The sequence below is a fragment of the Castanea sativa genome, chromosome 3 (assembly GCF_040712315.1).
Source record: "Castanea sativa cultivar Marrone di Chiusa Pesio chromosome 3, ASM4071231v1".
Classification (NCBI taxonomy): Eukaryota; Viridiplantae; Streptophyta; class Magnoliopsida; order Fagales; family Fagaceae; genus Castanea; species Castanea sativa.
In genome coordinates this window covers 25,502,633-25,530,436 of record NC_134015.1, presented here as the reverse complement: position 1 = coordinate 25,530,436, position 27,804 = coordinate 25,502,633, and the positions used below count along the sequence as shown (strand labels likewise).

The 27,804-nt window shown below is 33.0% G+C and overlaps 2 protein-coding genes across 3 annotated transcripts; one reads left to right on the top strand and one right to left on the bottom strand.

Annotated features, from left to right (window-relative positions):
* The first annotated feature begins 4,859 nt into the window (after window positions 1-4,859).
* Window positions 4,860-9,344, top strand: LOC142630044 (putative ascorbate-specific transmembrane electron transporter 1). The gene is made up of 4 exons (XM_075804114.1): window positions 4,860-5,286; window positions 5,542-5,590; window positions 6,490-6,689; window positions 8,914-9,344. Exons 1-4 carry the CDS (start codon window positions 5,128-5,130, stop codon window positions 9,166-9,168), a joined length of 663 nt encoding a protein of 220 aa, XP_075660229.1. The 5' UTR covers window positions 4,860-5,127; the 3' UTR covers window positions 9,169-9,344.
* A 3,264-nt stretch (window positions 9,345-12,608) lies between these two features.
* LOC142627952 (protein OBERON 3) lies at window positions 12,609-17,595 on the bottom strand. 2 transcript variants are annotated; one of them, XM_075801854.1, is made up of 3 exons: window positions 17,444-17,595; window positions 15,465-17,339; window positions 12,609-13,333 (listed from the first exon to the last, which is right to left on the bottom strand). In XM_075801854.1, exons 2-3 carry the CDS (start codon window positions 17,248-17,250, stop codon window positions 12,750-12,752), a joined length of 2,370 nt encoding a protein of 789 aa, XP_075657969.1. In that variant the 5' UTR covers window positions 17,251-17,339; window positions 17,444-17,595; the 3' UTR covers window positions 12,609-12,749. The 2 variants fall into 2 exon arrangements, with proteins under 2 accessions (XP_075657969.1, XP_075657968.1); XM_075801853.1 differs by lacking the exon at window positions 17,444-17,595 and having other exon boundaries at window positions 15,465-17,431.
* Between the last annotated feature and the right edge of the window lie 10,209 nt (window positions 17,596-27,804).

Sequence of the window (27,804 nt, the reverse complement as noted above, 5' to 3'; positions counted from 1 at the left end):
CCCTTTCCACTTGTTCAACAACTGGAAGAAATGACGACACCGGTCAGCTGACCGAGATATAAATCTGTTCAATGCGGCAATCATTCCGATCAATTTCTGGATTTCTTTTGGGTTCCGAGGCGGTTGCAAATCCTGAATAGCCTTAACCTGCGCTGGGTTTACCTCTATGCCTTTATGAGTAATCATATATCCCAAGAACTTTCCAAACCCCACGCCAAAAGAGCACTTTGAGGCGTTAAGGCGCAGCTTATACTTTCTTAGCATCTGGAAGGTGTCGGCCAGATCTTTCACGTGTGAAGGTATTGTTTTACTCTTCACCACCATATCATCCACATATACTTCAATAGTCTTCCCCAGTTGCTGTTCGAACATTCTGGTCATCATTCTTTGGTAAGTAGCCCCAGCATTTTTCAACCCAAATGGCATAACCTTATAGTGGTAGTTCCCCGTTGGAGTAATGAAAGCAGTCTTCTCTTGATCCTCCAACGCCAAGGGAATCTAATGGTAACCCTGGAAGGCGTCCAAAAAACTCATCCGAGAATGTCCGACAGTGGCATCCACCAGTTGATCAATACGCGGCATTGAGAACGAATCCTTGGGGCAGGCCTTGTTCAAATCTGTGAAGTCCACACATACTCTCCACGTTCCATTCTTCTTTTTAACCACAACCGTATGCGCCAACCATTCGGGGTAAAAAACTTCTTTAATAGCCCCAACCCTCTTGAGTTTGAGCACCTCTTGCTTCACGGCCTCGGAATGTTCTTTGGAAGAACGTCGTGGTGGCTGCCTTCTCGGCACAATGGCAGGGTTGACGTTTAAACGATGACAAATGAAGCTCGGATCTACGCTTGGAGCCTTATAAGGGTCCCACGCAAAAACATCAATATTGTTCTTCAGAAATTCCAACAACTCCATCTTCTCTTGGTGTGGCAAACATATGCCAACTTGGAAGAACCTCTCTGGGTCATCTGCTATTAAAAACTTCTCTAACTCCTCACAAACAGCCTCATCTCTGTCTGCTCCGGGTGTGCATCCGAGCCGTTAATTGCTATGACTCTTAGATGGGCAAAGCCGATGACTCGGCTTCGATCGATGAAGCACTTGCGGCCGATATGCATTGCTCGGCCACCGATTGGGCCGCCGAGGATTTCCTCAACATACTCCCCCGAGGGAAACTTAACCTTAACATGCAAGGTAGAGGAGACAGCTCCCAGAGTGTGCAGCCATGGCCTGGCGAGGATGGCTGTATATGGGGAGTACGCGTCGACCACAATGAAATCCACCTCAACCGTTTCTGAGCCGGATTGGACGGGCAAACGAATCTGTCCCTTCGGCACAACGGCCCTTCCTTCGAAGCTTATGAGTGGTGAGTCATAAGGAGTAAGATCTTCCAACTTCAGCCTTAGCCCCTTAAATAAATCAGGGTACATGATATCTGCACCGCTGCCCTGATCAATCATAACTCTCTTGACATCATAACTCCCTATTCTGAGAGTGACCACAAGAGCATCGTCATGGGGTTGAATGGTACCAACCTTATCTTCCTCCGAAAATCCCAAGATGGGTAAGGTCACCTTCAACCTCTTCGGCTTGCAGCCTGGTTCCTCGGCTTGAGAATGGGAAACCGCCATCACCCTAGTGGGACCTGAGCCAGTCCTGCCAAGTGCAGCGAAGATAACATTAATCGTTCCCAATGCGGGCCGAGATGGATTATTCTTCTGATTGTTCGAGCCAGATTGACTGCCCTGTCCACCAGGTTGACACAAGTGCTGCTTTAGTTTCCCTTCACTGACTAGCTACTCCAAGTGGTTCTAAAGGGTCCGATAGTTCTCGGTAGTGTGGCCCACATCCTGGTGGTACTGACAAAAGAGGTTCTGATTCCTCTTCGCAGGGTCTCCTGCCATCTTACCAGGCCATCTGAAGAAGGGCTCCTTACGAACTTTCTCCAGCAACTGATGTACTGGTTCTTGGAACACAGTGTTCACGGCCTGAGGTGCTGCCGAGCCGGACTGCCCAACATAATCTCTCCTCGGCTTGTTGTTGTGGTACCTGTCCGACCTGAAATCCCTTCTCTCCTGCGGGATAACCTTCTCCTTACCCTTTCCTTGCTGCTGGTCTTCCTCCACTCTCTTGTACTCGTCAATACGATCCATGAGGCGACGTACACTGCGGACGGGCTTTTTGGTCAAAGACTTTCTCAAGTCGTGATTAGTAGGAAGACCTACCTTAAAGGTATTGAGCGCCACCTCATCAAAGTCACCATCTATTTCATTAAACATTTCCCAGTACCGGTCGGAATATGCTTTCAACGTCTCCCCTTCCCTCATGGTCATGGATAGCAACGAGTCCAATGGCCGAGGTACTCTGCTACATGTAATGAACCGCGAAGCGAATGCTCTAGTGAGCTCCCCAAACGAACCTATAGACCCCGATTTAAGGCCGTTGAACCACCTCATAGCAACAGGTCCCAAGCTAGAGGGGAAAACTTTACACATCAGAGCCTCGTTATGAGAGTGCACCGCCATCCTCTGGTTAAAGTGACTCACGTGCTCCACCGGATCAGTCCAGCCATTGTAGATGGTGAAGGTAGGCTGGGTGAATCTCCTGGGAAGCTTCCCTTTCTCAATCCTTCGTGAAAATGGAGATTTGGAGAGTTGGTGCAACGCCCGACTCATAGCATCGTTCCCTAAGCCCCTAAAAGGAAGCTTCTTGCGTCTGCGAGCTGGCTGGTCGTCCTCCTCACAAGAGGACATTGCGCTGGGGGGTGAGCATGACCTTGAGCTGTAACTACCTCCCCGGGCTTCCTCTGAAGAAGGATTAGATGAGGACGGTGAAGACTTACGTCTGGCGCGGCGCAACTTTCTTTTCAGACAACCAATCTCCTTCTGCATGGCCTTAGCACCATCCTCGTGGGTGGTGCTACCCCCGCCCTAAGTATGGCTAGCCCTGGGGTATTCTGTATGGACGCTTCCCTCACGATTCCTTTAACGCTCAAGACACTCGAAATGATCCTCCGATTGCGATCCCTGTGATTCTGCATGGTGAGAACCTAGGCCTGCCATTATATCCCAGCTCCCTTTTGACTAGATCCCCACAGACGGCGCCAATTGTAAGTGCACAATTGCACCTGGACCCAAAGACAATCACGGGCTCAGGCCCAATGAGCCTTAAACAATGAAATTTGTAGAATGTGGGCTTGAAATCTAGATTAGAAGTACTAAGAACTTGATAACAGGCTAAAAGTTACAAACACTTGTAAATAATAAATGATAATTGCAAATAGACCTCCTCGGACGTGAGCCGAGGACTACTTATGTATTATTTCTCTTTCTTTCTTAAATGTTACAATTCTTAATTTCTTTCTTAGTTACCGACCCCCCCCCTTTTCTTTGGCGTTCATCCCCCTTAAATACTTCTTTTCCTGATGCTTTATCCACATGTTGCTCCAACCCCCTCCCTCCTAGATATTTCTTTTTTTAGTGCCTTTGAATAGTGACCAGAAGTTTCAGTTCTACTATTCAGGGGTCACTTCCCCATTAATGCGGTCAGGGAGGTAGGTGCAGAGTCTTTAATGTGGAGGTGGCAGCCTTTGCTTTTGGTATTTTTCTAACATCGATGTACTTCGAAGGTTCAAGGTTTCCCCCTTTTAACTAACAGTCTTTCTGGAATATTGTCTTGTCCTTCATAGTGAAGTTTCGAGTTCTCCTGGGTCTATCCGAGGAGAAACTTACCCTCGGATGTGTTCTCGGATCCTCGGCGTATGGGCCGATTCGCAATACTAACAAATTCTTAGCTCAAGAGCAGGTCGGCCCTCCTTGCTACAGCCCAAAGGCCCATATGCCCACTTGGGTCCTTTTACTCCCCACATTTATCACTAATGGAATTGTAACTTTATTAAAATGAATATAAATAATGTTATACTTTCATTTAAAATTCATGCATGTACTGTCAAAGTAATTTTGTTTTTAGATATATAATTTTAAAAAAATATAAATAATCTTGTTTCATGTAAAAATTATATACAATAAAAATAATTTTATTTATAGATATATAAATTTTTATTAGGATTTAGGGTGTCAAAAGTCAAAACTTAGCGACTTTACCTTTTTATATGTATAAGAACATCCTTGCTAAATTGACAAAAAAAGTCAATTTAACAACCAATTCTCCAAAATTGTGGCTACAGCAAAGTAGCTAAACTTAAAAAATATTTAACTTTGAGCTACAGTGAGCTGCAACTCAAAACTCAAAAAAAAAAATATATATATATATATATATATTTTTTAATAGAGTGTTAAAAAAAAGTATCTTAATATATTGATAGTTGTGGTTGTTGGTTATTGTGTTAGATATATTATTTTATTGTTTGTTTATATTATTTTAATGTGTTGAATGTTAATATAAAACGTTTGCCGTAGGGTATATTACAAAATGGGTTGTTAGAATATGGAAAGTTATGTTTTAAGTTGCTAAAAGCTAAATTTTTTAGATGTTTTACTATGAATAATCTAACCAAATATACTTAAGTTTATTTTATTGCTATTTATACATACTTATTTAAGATATTTTATTTTTTTAATTTTGAGGAGGCATGGCCTCCCTCACCCTATTGGGGTGGTTCTGCAATTTTTGTCCACCCACAAATTTCGCTAGTAATTAACGTACACGTTTAACCAAGTTTTAACCTATTAGGAATTTCTTGTGAATCTTGTGACAAGTTACTTGGTTTAGCTGTGAAGAGAATGCGACTCCACAACAAACTTTCGAAACTTCTAATAATTAAAAAAAAAAAATCCCAAAGTTCTTCTATTCTATGTCATAGGAATTTCCTCCCTTGGAATTGCCGGCTAGACGGTTCTTCAAATTTCATAATTGTTATCTCTCTCAAGCCAACAAAATGCTTTCTTTGTGCTTACCAAAATATTTCGAGGCATGGATCATAGAATATATTACATCGTTTTAACATGTAAACAATTGGGTCTATTTATGAATCCTAAGACACTTAGCTTTACCTTTATTATATATATATAAAAAAGGAACTAAGATAGATCTCTCTTCCTCTCTCTCCCCCTTTCTGTCTATTACTACAATTAGACACTCATTCACAAGAGATTGGTGCAATTAGCAATGGCACCTCGTAGTCTTAGCTACAAAGTCTCAGCAACCCCGTTTGTGATATTTGCACAATTGATAACCATAGCAGTGATAACTCTAGTGCTTGTTTGGCTCCTTCATTTTCGGAAAGGATTTTCTTTCAAATCCGATGAGATATCAAAGCTTTTCAATGTAAGTTCTTAAAATGCACCACATATATATCTTGAAGATTCTCGGTCTCTCTCTTATATTTGATTTGATTTTCTTTTCTTTTAAAATAAGTGAGTGGGCAATCCAAAAGAAAGAGGAGGGAGATACTAGGATTTAGGACTTATATATGATCTCTTTTTCATGAGACATGGCATTTAATTAATTATGTTACATACCCTTTAGGATATGTTTTCCATAGATGATCTAAAGGTTATGTTTTCCTCTGCTTTTATACAGCTACATCCTTTCCTAATGGTGATTGGGCTTATTGTAATTGGAGGACAAGGTAAGGAAAGTGGGCTTTTTTATGTAGAGAAAAGTAGGGAAAATTTATTTTGACATCTATTAAGGAAGCCCGTGAATTCAAAAGCTTATTCTTGTGTGATATTTTCTCAAACCCCTTTTCCTTTTGTTGAAGTATATCAATTATTGTACTCCAATCTAAATATTAATGAGCCAATCTTCTCAATCTGCCAGTATGAATGTATGATGTACTGTGGAAGTTTATTTATCTTTGAATGAAATGTACCATGGAAGTTTGTATAAAGCTACTTTCCGTAAAGTGGTTTGTGAGCTTTACTTGATCATTGAGGTACGAATATGATAATATATAGGAGCTTTTCCCAAGAGAAATAGAAGGAAACAGAAGTGATGCTTTTTTTTTTTGGAATTTTTTTTCATAGAAAATTGTTACCTAGTTCTCCTCGTTAAGAATGCTAGGCATTGCCATTGAACCATAAGCATCTGGGTTTTTTTTTTTTTTTTTTTAATCCAATTGCTTAATTCTTAAATTCCTCTATGTATAGTGTGAGTGGAATTCAATTCTAGATTTTTTGTATAATGATGTTAAAATACTTTACCAATTAAATTATAACCCACATCTCCATTCTCTTTTATTGAGTGATAATAGAGCTTCCTCTCCAAGTAAATATGTATTTGGATTGACCTATTTGTTGATCTGCTTTTTTGTCGAAAGTGGAAAATTGTATTGTTGTATCTTAGAAGAAACCTCAAAATCAAATGCAGACTATTGCAAGATAGTGAAGAAGAAAAACGCGGCCCTTTTAGACATGTCACTTCAACATATAGGGAAAAAAAAAAGTGTTTGTTTTGTTTTATTTATTTATATTTAAGAAATCACTAAGTATATTGTCACTAATCAAGTATAATATACTGATTAAACAGCTATCATGGCATACAAGTCAATCCCTGCGAAAAGAAAGACGCGTAAAGGGGTTCATTTGGTTTTGCACCTAATGGCTTTTCTCTCTGGAATTTTGGGAATTTATGTGATTTTCAAATATAAAAATGAGGCAGGGGCCCAGAATTTGCAAACCTTGCATTCCTGGCTTGGCATTACTACCGTATTATTGTATGGCTTGCAGGTAACACTTCTACTTAAAATATGTGTACCATGATTAGCGGTTTGTCCACATTCCACACTGTTCTAGTGAGGGACATTCCCTGTTATGTTTTAGTAGAGGTTTCAAGAGCTGTCAATTTTTTGTCCATCTCAGGGTGAGCATCAAGCCTAACGAAATCGACCCAATCTGATGCTTTGGGTTCATTTTCATGTATTGGTGGGTTGGGTTGAGTTACAATTTTTAACTAATAATAACTTATTATATATAATTTGTTGAAAAATAATTGTGGACGAAGCATTTTTCAATAATTTATTGAAAAAAGTGTTTGCATAATTTATGAAAATCCAATTTTTTTAAGCCATAAAACATGCATGCACAACAAATTGACCATGCGGGTTGGGTTGAAATTTAGAACCAATGATAACTTACTACCTATAATTTGTTGTGAAAATGTTATGAACATAACACTTCTCAATAATTTATTGAATAAAGTGTTTACATAATTTATGAAAGCTCAAATTTTTTTCAAGGCATAAAATATGCATGCACAACCAGGGCCGGCCCAACAAAATTTGGGGCCTAAGGCGGAAACTTTATATAAGGCCTTTTTATGTATAAACATTAATTAAATAAATATATATAATACTAATTAAATTAAGACTAATTTGATGTAAATACAAAAATTGATGAATAATAATAATTAAACTAAGGTTAATTTCATACAGAGGATTGAATATTATAATTGAACCATAAATTTAAACAAAAAGAACTAGAAAAAATATTTATAAAAAAAAAAAAAAAAAAACTTACTTTAACTTGGATATATAACTATGCATAGTTAAGTACAGTTGTAACATAAATTTTAATTTATATATTCTTTTTAAGAGAAAGAGATAGATAAATATTATTTGGTGTGTGGCTTTGTAGGATATTAGTTTACAAAAATTAAGATCTCAAACTATTAAAGGAGATTAGTCATCATTGATGATCTATCATATTTGCAGCATTTTTTTTGAAACATTTTACGGTTTCAATTGGTTTTAATTTCTATTGGTCTCCTATTTTGGAAGCCTTGTTAGAAATGAAAAAGAAAAATATTAAAGATACTGCAAAATGTTCACAATATAATGTGATAATGACTGTAATTGATGAAATTCAACAACTTAATTTATTTGTGTTTGAATTTATTTTTTATGTGATTGGTGACATGTTAGTTAAATTTAAACTTAAACCTATAGTAAAATTTGTGGTATCTTTAACATCACTTAAAAAAAAAGTACTAATTATTTAAAAATGTTATATTTTTATAAAATTTTGGCCTTTACAAATAAAAATGGGGCCTTTTTTTAGTAGGGAATTTTTTTTTTTTGGTTGTGGGGCCTTAGGCCTAGGCCTAAGTTGCCTAGGCCTTGAGCCGGCACTGTGCACAACCCATCGACCGTGTGAGGTTGGATTGAAATTTAAAACCAATAATAATTTACCACCTATAATTTATTATAAAAATGTTGTAAACGCAACACTTCTTAATAATTTATTAAAAAAATGTCCTTACATAATTTATGAAAGCTCAATTTTTGTCAAGGCATAAAGTATGCAGGCACACCCCCCAACTATGTGAGATTGGATTAGTTTTGGATTGAGAATATCATAGCCTGACAGAGTCGGCATGGGTTGAAAAACAATCCTATAACACAACACATATGAAAACCCCTAGTTTCATCCAATAGATTTCTTGACATTTTACACGGGTGTGATGTTTTAGATTGGACTAAGTGTTAGTTTGGTTCAGCTTTATGTTCTCGTGTGTCATGAAAACTTGCTTTTATATGAAAACTTGCTTTTATAGTTACATTTTACAAAAGGGTGCAACTCATTATTGTGCAAAATACAATAATGGCCAATAAGTACGATTTTGTAAGACCTAACAAACGCCGAACGGATACATTTACAAAATTGTATTTTGAGCTCTAAAAAGTGAAACCAAACTACCACTAGACTTTAAGTACTGCAAATGATGGGCCATTAACTAATTTGTACAAATTAATGTTAGTAATCTGGGGGGGGGGGGGGGGGACTTTTTATTTTTTATTTTTTTTTGGTCATACATTTCAATACTTGGCAAAAAAATAAGTTACACAATTAGTTAAAAAAATAACTTATTGGTCATTTCATTTCTACATATATTGGAATTATTTATCTTTGGGATTTAACCAATAACCTGCTATCTACTATTCTTGTTCTTCAGTTTGTGTTAGGTTTCTTTGCCTATTGCTTCCCGGGTGCAGAATGGACAGCAAGAGCAACACTTCTTCCATGGCATATATTTGTTGGAATGGTGATCTTCTTCTTTGCAATTGTAACTGCTGAAATAGGGTTGTCTGGGCTTTCTCAGACAGTCATTTCCTTTTCTGAAAGATACATGGTGAACTTCACTGGGCTGTTGATCCTTCTCTATTCAATCAGTGTTGCCCTCGTAGTCATCCTTCCTGGACGTTATTAATGAAGAACATTGAGATCTTGATGACATTCATGCAGGACTATATATCCCATACATAAAATATTGTCAGATATATCTTACCATCCATTATTAATTGATTTGTGAAGGTAGCAGTTACAGTCAATTTGGATTCCTTTTTTTATTTTTATAGACAAAATAAAAGTATAAAATTAGTCTAATCCCTTGTGAGATGGGTGGGTTTTAGTTAATTCATTTGGTAAGTTTTTTGTTATTGAATAAAAAAATTAAATTCAAATCTTGCCTAAGATACTATAGTATCTTAATCCAATAATAAAGAACAATTATCTTGAAGCAAACACCATAAGTTCAAATTTTAAAGTATCTATATAGAAAATATATAAATATTATATTATTAAACTTCTATCAAAACCCGATTTTCAAAAAAAAAAAAAAAACTTCTATCAAAACCCAAAATCTGAATTTATTTTTCCCGTTAACAATAATTTGTCAATTGCCTAATAAATTAAGCTTTTGGGGTTGCAAGGAAACAAATTATAATGTTAAGTACCATTTGTTTATTTGTCCGAAATTAATCCAAATATTGAACATCTGTATTCCAACTTTGTTTTCTCTCTCCACAAAAGTGGAATCAACATACATATTCAAATTTTATAACATTTTTTTATCCTCCTAAAGGGAATCCAAAACCTTTCTATTTCATTTGATCTCCATCTTATTCCTGTTGTCTCTTTTCATGAGAGAAAGAAATTGGAGTAGAGAGAACAATTTTTTTTTTTTAAAGGAATCTGAATGATCAACATCTTTTTTCCACTTTTTTTGGAGAGAGAAAGTGGACTTTGGATGTTAACTTTTTGGACAAAGATAAGATAATAAAATTTGAGTTCAGATATTCTTGTATAATTTGATCCATTGCAACCCCAAAAGTTTAGATTATTTGGCTATTACCATTAATTTGCCAATTGTCCATCCAAAACTGATGAGGCTCAATAATATTATCTACTTTTTCAAAGAGAAAAATAGGAAAACTTGGGCTTGAATGAAACCCCCACGAAGAGGTAATTGGAAAATAATTGTTTATGACAAAATATATGAATAAATTTTTGGGGTTTGAAGGAAACAAATTAGGAATTCAAGGAATCCGCGCCTTGAAGAGCTGAATTCAATTTTTTTTTTTCTTTAAAGAAAATTCTTCCAAGGCGAATCCATATTTCAAATGATTATCATCTATATTTCTTTTTTTTTTCTTCTCCCAAAGCCAATCTAGATGTTGAGCATCCAGATTCCACTTTTTTTTTTAGGATAAACTATATATTTAATATCTATTTTTTATACCATATTTCAATTTGGTTTCTAACATTTCTACTGTGTCCATTTGATTTCTAACATTTCAGTATCGTGTCAATTTAGTCATTGTCATTATTTTTTGAATGGAAATTATTGTTGTGGAAAATAGACCAAAAAAAAGATAATTTATTGTCATATCAAATGAAAATAATTTTTTATTTTGACAGTTAGCCTTATTAGTAATTTTCATCCAAGGGATAACGACATGGATCGAATTGACATGATACTAAAAGATTAGGGACAAAATTGATACAATTAAAAGGATATGCAATCTTCAAACAAATTTTTTGTGTTTTCATGATTAAGAAATCATAAACTTAAATAACTATTGTTTTAATGTTTTAGTTTTCACAGAGAGAGAGAGAGAGAGAGAGTCCAATATAGCATCCCAATTTATTTTGGAGGAAAAGAAAATTGGAAATCAAATGTTCAACATACAAATTCACTTTGCGAGAAGAAAAAAAATTGGAATCCGGATTTTGAAGAACTAGATTTCATGTTATATGGCCCTTCAAGATGAGGACTCCTCACATTCTTAATTCGTTTCTTTTAACAGCCTCCATTAATGAAATTCAAGGTCTTTCTTAAATTAAAAAGAAAAAAAACAGATGCTGAGTCTTCACATACTTAATTTTTTTCCTTCTAAATCTTAAAAGCTTATTTTATTTGTCATTAATAGTTATTTGTCAACTGGTCACCAATCATTCGCAAGCATGCACGAAAAAAATTTTAAAAAAATAAATTTACCCTACCTTTCGCACTTTGCCTGGTGGGATTTATTTTCAAAATTTTTCTTGTTGCCGTGTCCATTCCTATTATTTTCAAGTCAAATATATAAAGCTTTACAATAATCATTATTATCATGATTCTTTCTCTGTCGCACATATACAAACAGTGATAGTGTACTTTATTGCAATCACAAACATAATGATCAACCTTTGGCACGCACAAGAACATCATTGTTCTAATATAAAAACAAAGAGCACAATGGCAAAAGTAGTTAAACAAGTATCTCTTAGTATTTTTAATGAAATATTTATGCTTCAAATGCAATTAAAAAAAAATAAAAACTTATAAGTTATAACCATAACTATAGTTGTTATTCTTCAAACTCAACTTAATAAGAGCTAGTTAACTCAATTGTCTTCATTAAAAAAAAAAAAAGTTAACTCAATTGTCACACATACTAAATATTTAGGGCATGTTTGTTACACAATCTTAAACTTATATTTTTACATTTTAAACAACTTTATATACATTTTCGTACACTTTTTCATACACACAAATTTCAAAAAACTACAAAAATCACATCTCAAACTATTCTACCAAACACTCCCTTATTATTTCTTAACTTGTGTCGAACTAAAAGCCCCATACTTTATTGATGTTCTATTGTGAATCTTGTGATAGTGGAGTAGGCGACCTAAGAATAAATGCCAGAAAAATTCGATACCTAAGCACCAATTGTATAAGAGCCCGAAATCAGTGGCACTTGAATGTTCCAAAGATAAGACTATGTTTGAAAGAGCACTAGTGGCGCATTACCTTTACTCCTTTATAGTTTATTCTCGATCCACCAGCATTTCTTGGTACAATTTCTAATGGTGTTTATCCCTTGCCTTTTTTTATATTTGTTTTGGTTTGTGTACTGTATAACCAAGCAGAAAAAAGAGAAAATGTAATTGATAATCCTAGCAAACTTGAGAAACATTTGTGGTCCAACATTGCTCAGCACTGGCCACTGGCTACCTACCACACACATCATTATCCCAATTAAATTTTGACTAAGAAAATGATGCCTGGTTGACTTTAACATGAGGGGGAGATTCAGTGGCATGATTGGCATCAAATAAACATTAATGGGTGTATTTTGATTCGCTTTCAATAGCAAACTGAATTGCCAATTGGTATTAATTTCTTGAGGCTATAGAATGAACCTAAGAATATGTGCTAGTTATAATAGAATCGTATCATTTTTTATAAAATGTAGACCAATTTCAACAAGACAAGACTAACTAAAATACAACTAGAGTTGCAGATAGAATCGTTATATGGTCCTAGTAATGAATAAATTTTGGATGACACCCATGCTCTGTCAAGTTTCTGAGAAAAATGGATGAAGAGGAGAGAAGCTAGTTCTGAAATTTCACAACTGAAAATATTTGTTCATTTTGCATTTAAATTAACAAGCATAATCCAAAATAATAACACCAACAAACTACACACTATTAGCATCAATGTTAAAAAGAAAAAAGAAATCAAACCCACTGCTGCTTTGTTGCCTCCATTCTCTTTAACAAGTCAGCTATCTCAGCTTTCATTCTGGATTTCATGTTGATATAATCACCATGTGAATTTTCCAAAACCTTTAGCTCCTCCAGTTTCTTCCTGCGCCTTTCCTCAGTCTCATGCAAACATAGTTTGGCAAGCTTTCCAGTATACTCTTCTTCTACCTTGTCACTCTTAGTCCTAATCATCCGCCGGAAACCTTCAGCCTCTCTCCGTGCATCATCAGCCTTGTTCTGGAACATCCTCGCTTCTGCCTCCTTGATCCGCACTAAGCTTTCCAAGCTGTCAAAGCTATCTTTCTTTGACAATGACCCAAACCGGAAATCATCATCTGTTGTCAACTCACTCATTATGGAAGGTTTGAGGTCACTCTGACGAAGATCATTTGACAGTAAATCGTTGCGTATGCTAGAAGAGCTCATGTTGAACGCTGTATATTTTGGGGGTAGAGAAATGGATTGTGAAAGAGGGGTTGCTTCTTTTCTAAGGATAGATTGAGTTGCCACCAACTCATTTGAAGCCACAACAGGAGCAGGAATGCCAGACACACCATCTGTGTCCATTTGTCCAAAAAACAAAACCTTCAGAGTTAGGCATGCACATAAAAAATCTGACTTTATGTTATGCATATTAAGACAAATATTCAGCTAATATACATTATGCACATGGCTGTCTCAGATGGAAAAGTATCATCATAGATGATAGTGAAAGATTGAAAATATGAATTGATGGCATTTCATAAAATTTAAACACTATTCATGGTAATGGCTTCCATTTTCTATGGTGGTCCTATATAGAATTTAGGATTTTAAACCTTCGACTACCGACCAAGCAAAACACAATTTACTTCTTCAATTCGCATGTGGCATTCCTGTAAAATTTTATAATGGGAAAACTTCTAGTTCTCAGAAGGTTCCTCCAACATTCTAATGAGTAAGAAGCATCTGGAACAAAATGACAGTTTCCCAGTCAGTTTCTTATCAAATTTAAAGTTAAAATGTGTGATGTGGCAAAGCTTTCTGTGAGGTCAAGTTAGCACTCTGGCTCAGCTAAATATAACTTTTATACTTCTCAAAATATTTTTTAAAAGGAACTTTCCAGATACACACTAGAAATTACCATGAAAACAGCAATGTGAATTACAATGCTATGAAACATAATTCAGTTGTTCAGGAATTATAACTTAGTTGTGAATTGTGTGCTTTCTAACAAATGCAACATCTATCCATGTTGCAGTTCCTTCCAATTAACCCATTTAGTACATATGTAAACCCAAAATAGAGAGAGAGAGAGAGAGAGAGAGAGAGAGAGAGAGAGAGACCATTTACAAAACTCAGGTTCACACATACAGAAAATTGCTCCAATCTTTGAGTGAGAGAATGACTAATAGTTATAATATAGCTATTTTAAATGCCTCCATGAAAATTTAGAACAAAGTTGAAATTTTACTAGGAAAGCTGTCCAAGCATTCAGATAGCCATGGCAATAGTGCTTCCATTATAAAAACATCAAGAAGTATAACAAGAGCTCATACCTCTTATAAAATTCCACAATTTTTTGAAATTTTCTAATTAAATATTACTTATACAAGTTTACTTTTCTATGTTCTTACAATTAAATATGAGGTTAGGTACTATTACAATCCAAAGAAGCACTAGCCACTTGCACTAATACCCCAAAAGTATTAACTGTGATCACTACAATCTTCCCCACTTAAGCCCTTGTCATCCTCTTATGGACTTGTGTTAAAAACTTAAAATGCAATGGCCCAAAACCATATGGCGTTACCAAGTTGACACAATTAGAGCTATATGTCCCCCCCAACCCCCCCGGTTCTTTTAATCCCTGACTTCCTTAACAAGACTCACATAACACTAGAATGCCCCTAAACTATAAACCATTACCAAGTTGGCTTTGACATGGTTGGTAACAATCCAAAAAATAATGTTAGCCACACATTCACTGTACCTCAAAAGGAAAAATCACAATTAAAGTTTTCTGTAATAGCTTATAGCCAATATCGACTTAATACTTGCCCAATGTGAGACTTAGCATATGCCCACATAACACCTTCACAGTCAAAATTCACACAATTCATGGTATTGCAAGTACCAATAGACCATACAGACAAATACAACCACTAGTTGTAGAAAATTTTCCTATAAGAGTAATATTATCATTCCAGGTCCTAGTATATTCTAAACTAAAGTATCTTCTCAAATGCAAATCCCAACTCCAATCAATATTCAGGTCACAAATAAAACACCAAGTCTAATCACCTAATTGTTAAGATTACTAGTTACATAATTAACTGTTTCCATGATGCTAAAGATTGTCAAATATTGAAGCATCATTGAATGAAGCTAAAATCCTTCAAAAGGGCCTCATATCAGCCTTTTATCCTTGTTGCACACATATGCATTGGATACATGGGAAGAGGTATCTGACAAAAAGATCCAGTCCATCGCAACAGTTGGATACACATCTGAGAAGCTGTTATTGTTAATTTTATAGATATATCTTCTTTCTAGAGAAGCCAATATAAAGTTGACATGTATAGGAGTTTAGAACTCATACTTTGCAACCAAACCTAAAAGCTTATTAACAGCACGGTGCATATTGAGGCTAGCAGATAACAAACAAAATCATCTTAAGAAACAATAAGACAAAGTCAAGAAACTCACAGTTGAAAAACTGAATCATGCTGTTGCACGCATCTGATGGGGAGACCATTTTGGTCTCTAGCTTGGATAACATATCATCAGCCTTAAGATGCAATTCTTTGCCTTTGTAATCTTCACTTCCCCTGAAAATTTTCCTGACACAATCAAGCTCCTTTTTAAGAGTTTCCAAAGCCCAATTCTTTGCGCAAAGCATAAACACGTCCTTAACGAAACCAAACATTTCCGAAGCATGACCACACCCAATGCAGTGTAACTGCATCTCAGTACTCCCTGAAGGTCCCTTCAAGCTAGGACCTGGCTTAATCAGATTCTTCTGAATGCCACAAGCAGCATGGCACCAATGGGAGCACACATCACAACCAACCCAACTGCAGGTATTGTTGGCACAATCAAATTTCAAACAGATGGGACACATACACTGGCTGCAAAACCCCTTATTTCCTGAGCAAATCTTGCAGTCACAATCATCAACTGGCAGTACACTCCGGCAATTTACATTTCTACATTTCACATACAAGAAAATGTCCACCAGATCATTTGCTGAGAGGCGAATTTCACTAGATAAGTAGCTTCCAAGCCCCATCTTCACAGCAACCAAAACTTCCAACTGCCACTTGTGGCACTTAGACAGAGTCTCCCTAGTAAGATCAGATCTGCGTTCAAGATAATACTGTAATCCCACTAATTCCTCTTTCTTCTCAGGCATTATAATTATACCATTCAAGTAATCCTTAACCAAAGCAACTGTCTCCTCCGGAAGTTCCTGACATATCTGAGCCATAGCAGGAACAGACTCAGATACAATCTCTACAACAAGTCTCTCCTGTCTAGAATACTTCCTACCCCTCCCACTAACACTACCACCACCATCCACACCCTCCAAATTCCTCAAACCCTCTGAACCCCGCCCTCTGGAATCACCAGACAGCGTATCAATCCGCGGCCTTGCGGGGAGCTCAGACGGGAAAAAGGAATGGTTCTCAGAGCCAGTTGTAGTCCTATAATGACTACTATTATTGTTATTAACATTACTACAAAAGTCCTTATTACGAGTACTAGCCTGATTTGCCTGCATCATTGAAAAAAGGCTTCCTGCACCATGATTGGAAAGCCCCACAGCCCCATCACCGATCGGCTTAAATCGACTATGAACCGAACCATTAGTCCCTTCCCCACAGTTCCAAATCTGGTCATCGTAATTTTCAGTGGAATTACGAGTCAAAGAGCAACTGGGGTTGTGGGAAAAGGGAAGGGAATAAGAGTAAGACATGGAAGTAGCAGTGGCAGTAAAATCATTGGAACAATTGTTAGAAGGTGCTAAAGATTGCATACTCTTAGCAGCAATCTGGTTGGGAATTGGAGCAGCAGTGAGAGAGAGAGAGACATCAGGCAAAGCTAGAGACAAGTTCAAAGTCTCAAGCTTTGGCTTTTTCTCTGGTACTATATTCTCTCTCTCAACCTCTTCCTCCACCTCTCTTTTCGAGGAATTCCCTCTTGTTTCGTTCAGATTGAGGAAATCCCTCTCGACCCATTTCTCACCTTGGTTTGAAATCGAATTCTCAGCAATAGAAGCGTTCGTTTCTCTTTCTCTGTCTCGGGAATACAGCATGTTTTTCTCTTTCTCAGGAAGACCCAGTTTGGAATTGTCACAGAGGTAGCTGAGTGTGAGCTCTTGTGCCCCTCCTGAAGTCCCTGTTTTTGTTGGCAACTTTGATCTGAAACCATTCCCATCAGAACCCACCCCTGAATCTCTCTGAAAATCCATACCCTTTTCAGCAAAACTCATTTTCTCATCTGGGTTCTCCTTCTTCTGCTGAGAGAGCTTAGTCTGTGAGCAATTGTCACCCTCACAACCTAAACGACCATTAGAGAGATCTTTATCTCTCAACATGACCATATCAGAGACTCTCAGCAGACAAACAAAGAAAGAGAAAAACCAAAAAAATATGAAAGACACAGAGAGAGAAAGAGAGATGTACCAGAGAGAGAAGAAAAAGCAAATGATAGTCAGAGAAAGCAGGGAGGGCAGTTTGGGAAATAAGAGAGAATCCTGTGGGTTCTTCTTTTCAGCTCATTCTTCAGCAAAGACCATTGCTTTGTTTTGTTTTTTTTTTTTTTGCTCTCTCTGCAACGGCTGGATTTTCTGAGTGTTTACACGAATAACTAAAACGGCGATGGCTTTTTTGTCTCTACCAAATTACCACTCTGACCCTCCGAATATTGAAGAATTACAGCCCTCTGGTCCATTTCACTGTATTTATTATATGTTTTACTTCAACTTTCCTCTGTTTCTTCCTCGCCCCTTCCTCTTGTTGAAGACACGTCTTTTGTGTGAACTCTAGTAACAGCATTAATAATAAATCTTAATATTTTCCGCAAAATATTTCGTAACCGGTATATAGTGGATAATAAAAGAGAAATATTATATTCATAATATTTTTATAATATTTTTACAATAAATCATAAGTGGTTATTTGTTATTGGTTCAAATTTGAACCTAACACTAAAAGTACTTTTTTGTTCCAACAATAATAACCAGTAATAATCTGTCACTTAAGATTTATTGTAAAAATATTAGGAAAATGTTGTAAACATATCATTTCTCTAATAAAATGGTATTGACGATACATTTAAATAATAATGCGTGAACGTAATTATGATAAAAAAAAAATCAATATTTGACTTGTTCACACTCTTTACATCATAAATTATACCCTAAATTATACTCGGTCTCTTTAACACTTTTTTTTACCTTAAATTATTCCTCAATTTACACTTTCTCCCATGGACTATTAAAAAGTAAAATCGCCTTAAATAGAAAACTACGTAACTCTTTATAGTTTGTTTTACTACTGTTAAATCTAACTGAATTTAGCACTAAAATACTAATTTACCTATCTACCATCTATTTTGGAGAGGAAATTTTTTATTTTTTAATACTTAATTTAGTCATACTTAACATCAAAACAAGCAACAAAACAATAAGGGGCGTTGAAACAAAGTTATAACTTAGGGTTGTTGATCATACGTTTTGATAGTTCATAAAGGCAAAGTGTAAAATTGTGTATAATTTATGATAAAAAAGTGTAATTTCTCATGAAAAGTATTATTGTCTAAAAAATATATGAGAGGTAATATATCTTATGTGTTCCGATTTATGTTCCATAAATTATGGTATATCTTGTATTTGATTTCTTTTCTATTTTAAACTTAGATATTTTATAAGAAAAGTCAATCATGTACGTATTAAGTTGTGATCCGTAAAACGCTAAAAATAGAACAAAATATATGTATTCACAGGAATAGTAAAAGTCTTGATCACTGGCGACTGGGATCTAAGTTTCGAAGATGAGTAACTAAAAACCAACTTTTATTTCTTTTAAGGCCAAATTGATTGACAGTTTCACTCTACCAAAATTAAAAGGTACTTTCTATCTTTGAATTTCAATTTTCAAGTCAAATGTCCAAGCCAGCATGTCTCGCTGGAAAAGTCATTGTGTAATAGATAAGTTTCGTTTGGAATTATTATTTGAGTAATTTGGGGATATTATAAATCTAATTAATATAAATATTCTGTATCAAATTTCAATTAAAAAATATTTTATAATTTATTTATTATATGACATTAAAATCGATAATTGTTTTAGTTTTCTAAATTACTACTCCAACCAATTATTAAGTGTTGACTAAAATATAAGCACGAAAATTATCGATGCAGAGTTCCAAATTTATAATTAAAAAAATTAATAATAATAATAATAATAATTAAAAAAATTGAAAAAAGACAAACTAAAGATATTTGAGTAAGACCAAGTCTATCTTTTCTCACCTTTTGTTTTTGGACAGCAATTTGCTCATTTATTAGACCGTATTCCCCATGTCTTCTTGTTGTACCAAGTCAAAATTCTTTGTTATTTTGCGCGTGTTCAAATAAGAGGCTTTCCTGCTTTTTTTTTTTTTTTTTTTTTTCATTTAACTTTTCTATTGATTTTTCCAGATGCTAACTATATTATTCAAAATAATAACTAGTACATCATACGTATATAGCAATTTTTATTTTTAACTTTTGATATTCATATAGCAATTTTTGTTGAATTTTTAATTGGTTGACTAAATATTAAATCTTAAAATAGAATGTATATTTTTTAAGTAGAATATTTTTTATAAGGTAGAGTCATAATTTTATGAATAATGCTAAAGATACAAACTATTTTACAAAAAAATTTACAAACTGCTGATTTGGTGAGTGATTTTTAGTAAATGAAAAAATGATATTAGTGGTGGGCCTAAATGAAAACCAATAAAATGTTTGCTACACCAACATTTTGTAAAAATATTGTAAAATAGTATGTAACTGTAGCATTACTCATAATTTTATACAACAAACAAAATAAATTGAAGAAATAAACTCATCAAACACATTTTTAACCACTTGATTCTCATAAAATATGTAGTTTCCAATAGTCATACGAGGACACAAGAGAACTTAACCAAGTTTAATATTCGCGTCACTTGAGTTACAAGATTGTTGGCACCTTCTATATATTTTATAAGTTTTATATTCACGACATTTAGGATTCAAATCTCCTCTCATCTATTGTATTTATCAAATAATAATAATAATAATAATAATAATGTTCAAAATAAAAATGCCAATGAGTCAAAGATTATGGTTTTGTTGTCTTGCGCCGGTTTTGGATTTTAAGTTTGAAAGTAGTCAACTTTTTTACAAGAATTTTCTAATTCAATTAACACCTTTTGGTATTTCCAATAGAGATTCCTAGGAATCAATCATCCCACTCCTAATTATTGAATTTTCAAAACAAAAAAAAAAAGAAGGGAAGTTGACTTTTTTTCCTAAGAGATTTTTGCATTTTATTTTCTAATTTTAATAACAATTTCATAATCTTGTAGGAAAGAAATGATATTAGTGTTTAAAAAAGATCTAATAAGAAGGTAGTGTAGAGTCAACCAAATCATATTTTACTCTTTAGTATTAAATTTGACTTTTTGATTGAGAAACGTTAATACTAACATTTTCATATTCTTGCAGGAAAGCAATGAAGAATAGTGTTTAGAAAAGATATAATTAAGAAGGTGGTGTGCAGTCAACCAAATAGTATTTTAGAGCTTTTGAATTTTAATTTCAATTCAAAACCCTTCATCAGTACAATGCTATTATACTAATATAAAAATAATTATTGTCCTATATATATTTCAGAATCTTTCTAGTGAAAGGAGGATAATATCTTTTTATCAAAATGATATTTTGAAATCCTACTATTAAGTTATATAATTTATATAATTTCTATGTTCTTAATACACATACCAAATTCTAAGTCAATTGCATATTATTTACTATTTGATTCAGAAACTCATCTTCAATGAATAATTTTAAAATATAAAAATTTAAAATTAAAACAATTTTATAGATGAGAAATTTATTATTCTTAGATCATCTTGAAATTTTACAAACATAAAGAGTATAAGAAGAAAATATAATCTAACGATGAATTTCTCAAAATTTACATCCAATAAAAAATATTGAGTAGTACAACATTACTTTTGTATTTTTCTTTTTCTTTATTTTTTATGGAAAACTTAAAATCTGTTTATTCAAACCAAAGATAAATGAGCTACATCTTGAGCACACACGTGCTCAATAGGGCTAGGAGTTTCCTCCAGCCAAGCCTCAAAATCCTTAACGTGTTTTGCATGCTGAGCTTATACATGGGCAAGAATATTTCCTTGCCTTTTGATATGGAAAAATTCTGCAGAGTTAAAACACTATAGATGATAAGTAAAGCTTGAAATAATGTTCATTATCAAGTGATACAATATTACTTAAGGTTGAATAATGTGTAATTTGAACTCAACTCTATATATGTGTATGTTATATCAAGTTTGATATAACTCTTACTTAAGTTAAACTTAGTCTTTTAGTTTCTAAGGGGGTGTTTGGTAGATTAATTCTAACACATTTCCACACATTTTAAAAAACTTTACACACATTTTCACACACAAATATATCAAAAACACTCAAACAACATAACTCAAACTCCTCTTCCTAACGCCCCTAATGTCAAATGCTACACACAATTAAATATACAAGGCCAACTTTGATGGAGCACTTTTCCAAGATATCAAAGCAGCAAGTATTTGAAAGATGATAAGGGACTTCGCAGGTTTCATCACTAGCGCTCTTTCCCAAAGAATCGCTTTGCCGCAGACAACAGAGGAGGTTGATGCATGCTTTAGCTTGCCGAAGAGAAATTCAGTTGCTCATTATTGCCTTGTAATATATAGATGATATTAGAATGCTTGTTAATTAGTTGTTACTAGACTACTAGGGATTTTTTTTTTTTTTTTTTTTTTTTGAGAAACTGCCTACTAGGTTAAGATGGACCAGTTTTGAGCATGTCAAACGCAAAGGTGATGCCATTTCATATGCGCCCGAGAGCAAAAATTGTAGACGATGTTCAGGTGTGATTAGAGGCTATGGTGGCTCCAGAATTTCTTTTCATTTCGTCATTAAGAAACTTAAATAATAATAATTAGTCGCTAACCTGTGCTATACACGAAAACCTACATATTTGTGAAGTAGACTAAAATAATTTTATAAAATCTTAAATTGATTAAAAAATTACACCAGTGCATGATTGGCTCTTATATGACTTCAATTTGTATTACAATTTGATGAAGAAGTCATTTCTTGAACGTGCAATGACTTACAAAAGAATTGTCAGAAAATTTCAAATACTACAAAAACAACAAAAATAACTTAAAAATTTAGATATTAAAATTTCTAAAAGACCAAAAAATATTAAAGAATTAGATGATTCACTGCTTAGAAATTAATTAAAACAAAACAAAATATATATGACTAAACAATAGAAAAATATAAAAGAAAAATGAGTTACATTCAAAAGAATAATTTCAATTATTGCAAGTTTTTTTATCTTGTAAGAAACAGCTAAAAAGAGTTTGGTGGTTTATGTACAAAAAATACTTTTTAAAGAAGTTGCAGTAGAATTGTTTTATTATCCAAAGAAGTTGAACTTTATCAATAGTTGATGATTTTTATATTTAATATAGGATAATCTTATTTATTTAAAGCCACGTTTAGGTAATCTTAATATATGATTTTTTTTATTTATCAAAGTTTGAGTTTGAGTTTAAGTTAGACTTGTTAAAGATATAGAGTTTCATTCCTTATTAAGTTTGAACTAAACAGAATTAATTTTGTTTAAACAAATGATAATGAGTTTGAGTTTAAATTGGACTTGTTAGAGAGATAGAGTTTCATTCATTGTTTAGTTTGGACTAAACAAAAATTATTTTATTTAAAAAAAATGATGAGTTTGAGTTTGAGTTTAAGTTGGACTTGTTAGAGAGATAGAGTTTCACTCTTTGTTAAGTTTGAACTAAACAAAAATAATTTTGTTTTTAAAAAAATGATAATAATGGGTTTGAATTTAAGTTGGACTTGTTAGAGAGATAGAGCTTCAATCCTTATTAAGTTTGGACTAAACAAAAATAATTTTATTTAAAAAAATTATTAAAAAAATGATAAGTTTGAGTTTAAGTTGGACTTATTAGAGAGATAGAGTTTCACTCCTTGTTAAGTTTGGACTAATAAAAAATAATTTTATTTAAATAAAATGATAATTTTATTTATATATTGTGCTGACGTGAAAAATTGTGGGAGCTTTAGAGGCTTCGGTTTTATATATATAAAGAGAGATAGAGTTTCACTCCTTGTTAAGTTTGAACTAAACAAAAATATATATTTTTTTTAAATGATAATAATGAGTTTGAGTTTAGGTTAGACTTGTTAGAGAGATAGAGTTTCACTCCTTATTAAGTTTGGACTAAATAAAAATAATTTTATTTAAAAAAATGATGAGCTTGAGTTTAAGTTGGACTTGTTAGAGAGATAGAGTTTCACTCTTTGTTAAGTTTAAAAAATACTTTTATTTAAACAAAATGATAATTTTATTTATATATTGTGCTGACATGGAAAATTGTGGGAGCTTTAGAGGCTTTGATTTTATATAATAATAATAATAATAATAATAATAATAATAATAATAATAATAATAATAATAATAATTGTGGGGAGTAAAAGGACCCAAATGGGCATATGGGCCTTTGGATTGTAGTATGAAGGGCCGACCTGCTCCAGAATTAAACTCTACGAATTGGCCAATACGCCAAGGGTCCAAGGGTGCAATCGAGGACGAGCTTCTCCTCGGACAAGCCTAAGAGAATTCAAAGCTTCATTATGAAGGTCAAAGCTCAACTCTAGAAAGACTAATGGTTAAAGGGGGAAACCCTGAACCTTCTCGATACACCAGTATTAAGGAAAATATCTAGAGCAAAGGCTGCCACCTCCGCATTAAAGACTCTGCACCTACCTCCCTGGCCGTATTAATAGGGAAGTGACCCCTGAACAGTAAGGCAAAAACTTCTAGTCAGGGTCCCAAAGGGCATCTAAAAAAGGGGTATTTAAGGGGGAGGAATGCAAAAGGATGGGGGATCTCTTTCTTTCTCTCTCTCGCTGACTCTCTCTCTCTAAAGAAAAAGAAAAGAAATTAAGGATTGTAACCTGTAAGAAAGAAAGAAAAATAATAAAAAAGTAGTCCTCGGCTCGAGTCCGAGGAGATCCATTTGCAATTATCGTTCGTTATTTACCTGTATTTGTTTATAAAAGCCTGTTATCAAGCTCCCAGCGCTTCTAACCTAGGTTTCAAGCCCACACTCTACAAATTTTATTGTTTAAGACTCATTGGGCCTGAGCCCATAATCTTCTTTGGGTCCAGGTGTAATTGTGCACTTACAATAATAATAATAATAATAATAATAATAATAAAGAACTTGAACATATCGAGTTATCGATAAAACACACACACACACACACACACACACACACACAAATACATGACATTTTACTATTTCCTTTTACAAGTTTTCATATTACATCATTATGCATTTTCATTATTTATTGCCAATGTGGGTAGATATAAACATTTTATTTTGTAAAGTTTGTATAACATTTTGTATTTTTATGCAATTGTCATTACCTATTTGTCGTTGTTTTTATAAAAAAAAATATTTTAAACTGAATGAAAAAACTCAACCTATGTGCATTGTATTAATTATTGACCCAAAAAGTCACACCCATCCATACATATATAAGTAATACACTATGTGTCTACTTAAATATACAAAAACTTCAAAGAAAAAAAAAAGTGTCTACTTAATCAATCAAATGTTTGAGAAATCACTAACTTTAGTATTTTTGTTTAATCACAAACTTTATAAAAAAAATTTATTATAACATGATACTAATTCACACATGTAACTAACCCTCTATATTTCCTAATTATTAAATTATATAAAGTTATATTATATTTATACTATATACGCACATATTCACACAAATAATATTATAACAAAAATAAATAAAGCACACAATTAGTATTAGACACACACTCACACAAATAATATATAAATTTATAATAAAAAGAAATACACTACAATTCACAAACACTCAATATTTACTCTTAAAGTTGAAGATATTAATAGTCATATAGAGAAAAGAGATTCATGATAGAGAGATTTGTGATTTATGTTATTGTTTGGTTTTGGGATGAACTAATTTGTGTTGTTTAGTTTTGGGCTAAACTGATCTATGTTGGAATATGCAAGATTTAAATCAGGGTGTGTAAAAAAAATTAAATTAAATTAAACTAGTAAAATAATATTTTTTACATTTAATATTTTTTTTTAATCAAGTCAGGGTGTTCATTTGAACCCCTAGAAGCATTAGTAACGCCGCCCTGATCAAAGGAAATGTCATATGATAGAGCTCTTATTAAAATACAAATTCCCTATCATATGATATTTTCTCTAATTAGGGCGGCGTTACTAATGCTTCTGGGGGTTTAAATGAATGCCTTGACTTGATTAAAAAAATATTATATGTACAAAATATTATTTTATTAGTTTAATTTACCTTAATTTTTTTTTTTTTGCACACTCTGACTTGAAATCTTGCGTACTCCAACATAGATCAGTTCAACCCAAAACTCAACAACACAAATTAGTCCATCCCAAAACCAAATAATAATATAAATCACAGATCTCTCTCTCTATATAACTTGTCATGTATTCATTTGACATGCCTTATAAAATAACCAAAGTTTAAAATCGAAATATATATATTATATAGCATACCATGATTGATAGAGTATAAAATAAAATATAAATAGTAAGACATATGATCTGTATTTCTTCAAGTTATTTTGTTGTTGTTTTATAAAGACATCTTCGACTAGTTTCTCAATAAAAAAAAACAAAAAAAGTTTCTAAATATCACATGCATTGCACATGACTAGTTAAAGTTCACAGCCAATTGAACAAGGGGTGTAATTGTTAAATTTATTTAAATTGGGGTGCAATTGCAAGTTTTATTATAGTTTGGGATGCAAATTGCAAGCACCCCATAATTTAGGGTTGATTTGTACAATTAATCCAAGTAAATATTATATTTAGCTCAGATGTACATTACTATTCACTAAATAAATATAAAATATAAGATATAAATATGTTGGTTCTAAAAAAAAGTACTTCATTAAATTGGGTAATATTTATGAAAATTGGCCATCTTGTAGTTTATAAATTTGTTTGAATGGTTTAGATTTATAAATAATATGATCATCGTGCATTATAAAATGGTATAATACTATGAACTTTCATGGGAGACACCACAATCATAGCTTCTCTCCTAATAACACTATAATAGGTTATAAGAAAAGTCAAAAAAAATAATTAGATAACTACTAAGGACACGTTTGATATACTGAAATGGAGATTACATTAAATATTTATTATTGGGAGTAAAAGATGTTCTAATTGAATAACTATTCGCATTTATAAATTTGATTGTAACATATGGAAAACTAATAGAAGATGATGCATAAAAAAAATTTGTATTTTTTTAACCATATTTATTAATTTTTAAAGTTAGTGTTGAGTTCAAGACATGCATACAGACACAATATTTCAATACTAATTGTCGTGATAATGAATTTAGATGGAGTATTGGACAAAGAATTTTGCACTAAAAGTATTCGATTTCATTGATATGGATGTGAAGAAAATTATAAGCTGCCAAGTTCATTGGATATTTTTGCTTGGTAATCATAGTCAACATTAAGGCCAAGAGGGGTTGAAACTTTGGGAGTTGAAAATGATGTAAAAAATATTTAAAATCTAAGAGATCGAAAATGGTGACATTTTTGTTAGATGTTGTTTTTAAACAATAAAAATGAAAGCGTGGTTGTAAACGAGGCCGTTTTACATGCCGTGTAAAATGTTGACTTGGTCAGAATAATGTTTAACGTGATTTTTAAGGTGACCATTCAAACCAAAGCATATATGTCTTGTTTATAAAGACAGGATTGAGGATTGTGACAATTTGTTTATGTTCATTGACTTGTGACTTCGGGGATCGATAAAAATTAAACAACCTGTCATTGCCAGATTTATTTATCCAATTAAAAGCGACACCAGCAGCCCAGTAGACAACAAGGACAGGGTAGTTGAATTTTGTTTTTTTTTTCTTTTTTCAAAAAATAAAAAATTATAGAAGTCATTAAAAAATAACTTTTTGGGTGCTTTCTTGGTGTTCATGAAAATTTTAAGGAGCAAAAAAGTAAATTGAGATCAAGACCTCGTGGGAAAAAAAATTATAAGGGTTTGGATGAAGTTATGTCTGGGTAACCCTAACCTATTTAATATTGCTCAATATTTTTTTTAATTAAATGTAAATTTTAATAAATTTATTTGATTAGATTTTATTTTTTATATTAGACAAAATTTAGGTATAGTATCTTAAGTTCTATTCCTTAAATAGGGGCGGTACAACAAATTTAGAGGCCTAAGGCGATATATTTAAATAAGACATTTTTGTTACCACTTAAATAATATTTTACTAGTATTTAATATCATAACTTTTTTATAACAAAAATCTATTCCTTTTATTTTGTAATATGCTTTTTTTTTTTTATAGAAAAATGCTAAAACTATATCAAATTTTACTAAAAAAAACTTTCAAATGATGTAGAAATGAATGCGATTAGTGACATTCAAAGAAGATAATAAACAAGTATTTGAATAAATAAAGTTAGGGATATTATAAATTTTACAACATGAAGTTTACAAAGTTGTATCATTAATCGCAAAAAAATAATTCAAAAATATATTTAATAGGTTATTGACGTCCACATATCATATTAATTATCACATCAATTTGTAAAATTTTCAAGTAAAATTA